This window comes from Tachysurus fulvidraco, chromosome 1 (genome assembly GCF_022655615.1).
Source record: "Tachysurus fulvidraco isolate hzauxx_2018 chromosome 1, HZAU_PFXX_2.0, whole genome shotgun sequence".
In the NCBI taxonomy this organism is placed as follows: domain Eukaryota; kingdom Metazoa; phylum Chordata; class Actinopteri; order Siluriformes; family Bagridae; genus Tachysurus; species Tachysurus fulvidraco.
The window spans coordinates 10,788,344-10,794,025 of NC_062518.1; the positions used below are offsets into that span (position 1 = coordinate 10,788,344).

At 34.0% G+C, this 5,682-nt stretch overlaps 2 protein-coding genes across 2 annotated transcripts in view; one reads left to right on the forward strand and one right to left on the reverse strand.

Moving 5' to 3' along the window:
* The window catches only part of sord (sorbitol dehydrogenase), a 7,730-nt gene extending 7,004 nt beyond the window's left edge, over nucleotides 1-726 (reverse strand). The window contains exons 1-2 of the mRNA XM_027157600.2: nucleotides 568-726; nucleotides 437-470 (exon numbers count right to left, since the gene is read on the reverse strand). Coding sequence (XP_027013401.1) covers nucleotides 437-470; nucleotides 568-621 — 88 coding nt within the window. The 5' untranslated portion in view covers nucleotides 622-726. The remainder of the gene's footprint in view (nucleotides 1-436; nucleotides 471-567) is intronic.
* Nucleotides 727-1,846: 1,120 nt separating this feature from the next.
* Nucleotides 1,847-4,691, forward strand: si:dkey-1h4.4 (leucine-rich repeat protein SHOC-2). Its single transcript, XM_047820187.1, has 4 exons — nucleotides 1,847-2,339; nucleotides 2,776-3,196; nucleotides 3,468-3,607; nucleotides 3,750-4,691. The coding sequence occupies exons 1-4, from the start codon at nucleotides 2,178-2,180 to the stop codon at nucleotides 3,801-3,803; spliced, it is 777 nt and encodes a 258-aa protein (XP_047676143.1). The 5' UTR covers nucleotides 1,847-2,177; the 3' UTR covers nucleotides 3,804-4,691.
* Nucleotides 4,692-5,682: the final 991 nt, after the last annotated feature.

Consider the following 5,682-nt stretch of genomic DNA (forward strand, 5'->3'; position numbering starts at 1 on the left):
GTGATTTGATTTGTACAGTCCAGTGCATCATACGCCACATGTGGATTATACTTTATATATTTAATAATTCAGAAACAAAAGAGAAAATGAAATCAAGTCAGTAATTAAGCATAAAAGTGATTTGATCAAGTATTATAATGCTTATAATAAACTCATAAGAGCACTGACATAATGTTTCAATATCATAGTTTCATACCATTCGCCTCTAACAGCTAGTTAGATGATTAATAGTTTATACTGTCACTAAATTCTGTCTAAAGTGAATTTGTATTATTCTGTTCTAAAGTACTATCATCCTCTAGTCAAATACCCGAATCTCTTCAATCTGGCAACGTTTCATACAGTCTAGGGACAAAGGGCAAATAATACAGTTAATGCATTTGCAATGTCAACTTTCACAGTCAGTAAAAATAGTGAATTAGTGGTTTGATTGTACCATCAGCTCCAGGCTCTGGTATGGGACGTTGTTCCTGCAAAATAAAAACATTAACATTAAATATGCACATCACAAATGGAGTCTTTAAAAACATAGAAAAGTTAGTTATTTAGGAAACGACTTTGTCGTACCAGCCTTAAATCGCCTTTACTGTGCAAGACCAGTGAAAGGTTGTCTTCCTCCATTTTCTCCTTCCTCTTCTTCACTTTAGTGTTCTATGGAAAGCTGCTTTAAAAACATAAACGATTGCACGTGACACCCGTGCTCGTATTTTTCACACCCGTAAACGTTAAACCCCGCCCCTATACTGGGATTGGCTGCAAGACCTGCCCTTGCGCCATGATAGGCTACTGTCTCAGGTCTGTCTAAGTAGTCTTACGTCACACTACTAGAAAAGAAACCTTTAATTTTTTTCCCCATACCATTTAGAAAATAAAATAAAAATGTCAGGATTTCTTATGTGTTACGATAGAGATATTTAACTGGTTCTAGCTGGACACGCGTTGTATTTCCGTATTTAAGCACCCTGTTATGCAGCTAGCCAATCATGGCACTGGAGGCAGAAACTTGTAACCAATGAGAATACAGATTTACCCGAATAAGGTGGGGAAAGTAATGGTCATATGACTTGAACCACATGTTTTCCGGCATTCTAAACAGCCTTATTTAAAATCCTCATACAGTATCATATAAATCTCATGTCTCCGAGTACATGGCATGTTTTACACAATTAAAATAACAGGCATATACATTATCCTGTATTCTCTATTGCACTTTCTTGTAATTTATTGCCTGTATTATAATACATATTGCCATATAAGTTCAACAAAGTTAAAAACAAACAAACGGACAAATAGATATATAGACTGGCAAACAAGCAAATAAAAAATAACTAAATAAATAAACATGCAAATAAATAAATAAGCAAACACATAAGTAAATAGATAAAATAATAAACAGGTAAATAAATAAACAAGAAAACAGACAAATAAATAAATAAATAAATAAATAAGCAAACGGATAAATAAATAATTAAGTAAGCAAGCAAGCAGATAGATAGATAGATAGATAGATAGATAGATAGATAGATAGATAGATAGATAGATAGATAGATAGATAAACGGTGTCATGGTGATGCCACCGTCTCTTCTCGAATAGTTTGTGTCATTTCTGGCTGTTCATAAATCACCTTAAAATATTATCACATAAGGCTTTGTTTATATCATGAATTGAACAGAACATGAATATAAATTTAATAATGATAATGAATTCCAGTAATTTGTGCATAAACCAAAGTACAATGCATGTACTTTAACTTAGAAATAAATGTGTGTTTTTTTAATATTTAATATTTATTTATTTATTTATTTATTTATTTAGTATTTAGTCTGGCATACCAGTACCCAATCATGTTGGGGAAGGGAGATGCTACTAGCCAATGAATTCACAGTAGGCGGAACCTAGTTGTCTATTTTGTGGAATAATGTGTTGGAAAAAATAGAGGTCATATTTCTGTCAAATTTTCCGATTTTCTAAGCAGCCATGTGATATCCAATATCTCCGGGCACGATCATGGCATAAAAAATCCCTGCCTGCTCTCTTCACACAGACATAACTGCATTATATCAAACTGGAAATTCCCCAGACTGTAACCATGGTGACGCCTTGCGCGTACCGTCGATATTTACATCCTGTTGTAGGTCCACTATCACCTACTGGTTATTCATTTTAATGAAGCCAAATGAATATAGATGATATACTCGATGCATGTCAAACCAAGAAGTGGGAGTCGTTAAATATCAGTCACCGTGGTTTAGTTTTACTGCCAGCTCGCATGTCAAAGCTGGTGACTTTAAAGAAGTTGTTCCTGAACAACAACCGTCTTATTTTACCCCCTGAAGAGGTAAGAAGGCACGTGAAGGTGCTGATTTATACACCTGTCACTTAAATTATATATAAATATATAGCGTTATATATAAATATACTCAATCTATTAATGTTAGTATTTATTATAGTATATTTAATATATCCAAAACACCTTTAAGCTTAAATATATAGAAAGAATAGTAATTATGACTGTTAATGATTAAAATATTGTAAACATTATGCATTAAATCCATACGTGTTGCTAGAAGTAACTGATCTAGTTTCGTACAATTCATGAAGTTACAGATAATTTTCTTTATTAGATATTTTTTGTAAATCATTATTTAAATAATTGTTTTTAGAATCTGACTTTTTGCTCATCACTACCAGTGTTATCACTGTGCCCATCAATAAAAGCGGGCCAAAATGTAAAATTTTATTTTGTCTTCCTGTATTACCCTAAATCATTGCAGATTATTCACCTTGTTCAGCTTGAAGAACTCATCCTGGATCAAAACCAGCTGACTGTACTTCCTAATAACATCAGCGCACTGAAACACCTGACATACCTGGGAGTAAACCACAACCCACTCTCTGTCCTCCCTGAGGCTTTGGGAGAACTCGGAGAACTCAAAGAGCTTTGGGCAATAAACTGCGGACTCATTTCCATCCCAGCATCTATTGGCAAACTCATCAAATTGCAAAAACTTGGTCTGAGTAACAATTCCATCACAACTTTGCCACCTCAGTTTGGTAACCTCATAAATCTGAAGTGGTTGAACTTGGCTGATAATAAAATTGAAGATGTACCAGAAAATTTGAGAAACTTACAGTCGCTAGTCTTCGTCAACTTGAATAAAAACAACTTCAAAATGGTTCCAGTGGCACTCACAGGTTAGTTACCTGTCTGTTTTAAATGCAGGACCAGTTTTCCTCTGATAAATATCAAGAAAAATGTGTTACATAAAGCGATATATACAAAAAAAGTCTCTTTATGTGATTTATAAAATAATAAAAAATCTGTTGTCTAACAGGTAGGTGGTACTAATATTAACATGAACCAGTGGCTTGAGAGTATTTCATCTTGTACATATTTGTAGATAAATCAGCAGGACCATGCTTGAAGGTAGCTGTGTTTATTTGGTATTTTAAATCTATTTTCCAGAAATGCAAAGTCTTCAGGTTCTTCTGATTAACTTCAACAGTATTACCTCACTAGGGGATGATTTAGTCCTTGGTTTCAGCAGACTTATAAAACTTGACCTCAGACAGAATCCATTAATGCACAGACCACATCACTGGAAGGTAAAATATAAAATGGTATATTACGTGCATTCAGAAATTTTTCTAAATTCTTTGTTTATCGTATGACTTTGGGATTGTAATTGCTTTCCTGCCCCTTGTAACTATTATTTTATACCCCCCCCCCCCCTCTGTTTTATTACAGGGTCTGGATTTTATATTGCTCGGCAGCACAGAAACTGCAATGGATGATATATGATCAACACACAATAAATTTGAATTGTCCAGTGTTTGGTTTTCACATGAGTATTTATGACAGAAGGAACTACAGTGAAAGATATACTGTATAATTAACACACAATGGAATACAAACAAGTCATTTTATTGTGGTCAAATAAATCTATCTTCAATTGGTCAGGCAGGATTCTTCATTCTTTTCTGATGAAGGTATTCATCTTAAAAATATACTTACTGAAAACAGGTTAAAATATAACACCTAAGAAAAATAGGTAATTTAATTAATTTAAAAATGTAATTGAGGTTTCTAAATTGAAGCATTACATTATTAGATATATATATACTGTGAGAGTGTCAGTATACAGTAGATGGTGCTGTACTGTGAGACACCATTAGAACATTAAAAGTTATGAGCAGATTGCAGTGCCTTCATTTTAAAGCTGATGACAATATGCATATATTTCCGCATCAATGATTACCTTTATTGCATTTTCAAAAGTATAATATTTGTGTATTGTACTCCTTCATATGTTTAATGATAAAAAAAGTGTTTAAAATATGACCAGATGCACAACTGTACCGATTTTTTATTAGGCAGCAAACGATTTACATTGAAAATACCTTCACTGTGAAGATGCTGTGTACAAATTAAAGTTAAGAATAACGACACAAATAACAAGACACTATATCCTATATCCTTTTTCATTGAAAGCTGTTTAAAAGAAAATGTCTAGCGGTGTTTTTAATCCTATGTGAATCACACATATTTCTTTGTAATTCTTTTATAAAAGGTATAACTAACAATTCATGTCAGTGCTTATCAGAACAACAAATACATACTGTGATATACAGTCCAGAAATCACCACCTGTACCACTTTTTTACATAAATAAAAGTGTTTTACAGCACAAGCTGAGGATGTAGTGATCGTGTTTATTGTCAGTTTAAGGGACGAACTGTCAGCTGCAGTAAAAATGAGAAACAGAACTATAAACTCACTGAGGTTCAAACCCCACAGTGTGATTTACATCCTGAGAAACTTACCCGTTGGTATATTTCACGAGTGACACCAGTTTGAACAGGGATTTTGTTTGACTGTATATTATTTACTACATATCTATCTATCTGATATTCTAATGTGGACTGTAAACCGATCCTCTGCGCAGTACAGTGGAATATCTTTTAGGACAAACAAACAAAACCTTCTCATTTTGAAGATAACACAAAACATCTCTGGTAGTCACACTCATCCAGAGTGACTTACATTTTTATATCAACTTATACAACCAAGCAATTGATGGTTAGGGGCCTTGCTCAGGGGCCCAGCAGTGGCAGCTTGGTAGACTTGTGATTCGAACCCATGACCTTCTGATCAGTAATCTAACGCCTTAACTATTGAGCTTCCACAATTATGATACCTAGTTAGAGTCACATTATCTATTTGTCATAAGGAACAACACAAAACTCTGGTCAACCTTCAGTCGTGCCTCGTAATTAATATAATTAGCGTTGTTATTTACATTGGAGCTTCTAGCCAGTAAGAAGCGGTTAGATGTCAGATGTCTCATAGACGTTTATTTATACGTCGGAAAAGCCGCTTTCTCAAATCAGAACCATTAAATTTGACGCTACTTTTGCATAAGTATTACAAAAAAATTCCAGAAAGACAATTAAAAGGAAAAAAACAACAACAAATAACGAGGACTAATATTGGTGGTAATTTGACACGCTTTCACACCCCGTCTCTTTGTTTATAAAGTTGGGGTTTTAGGGGCGTGGCTAGAAGAGACTGAACTTTTTGGGTTGCCAAATCGCACACACAGACGTTTTGATTTTGATGTTACAGTTTGACTTGACCATATCGAAAATGTTTTTTAAATTGATCCAATCTGGCAACCCTAT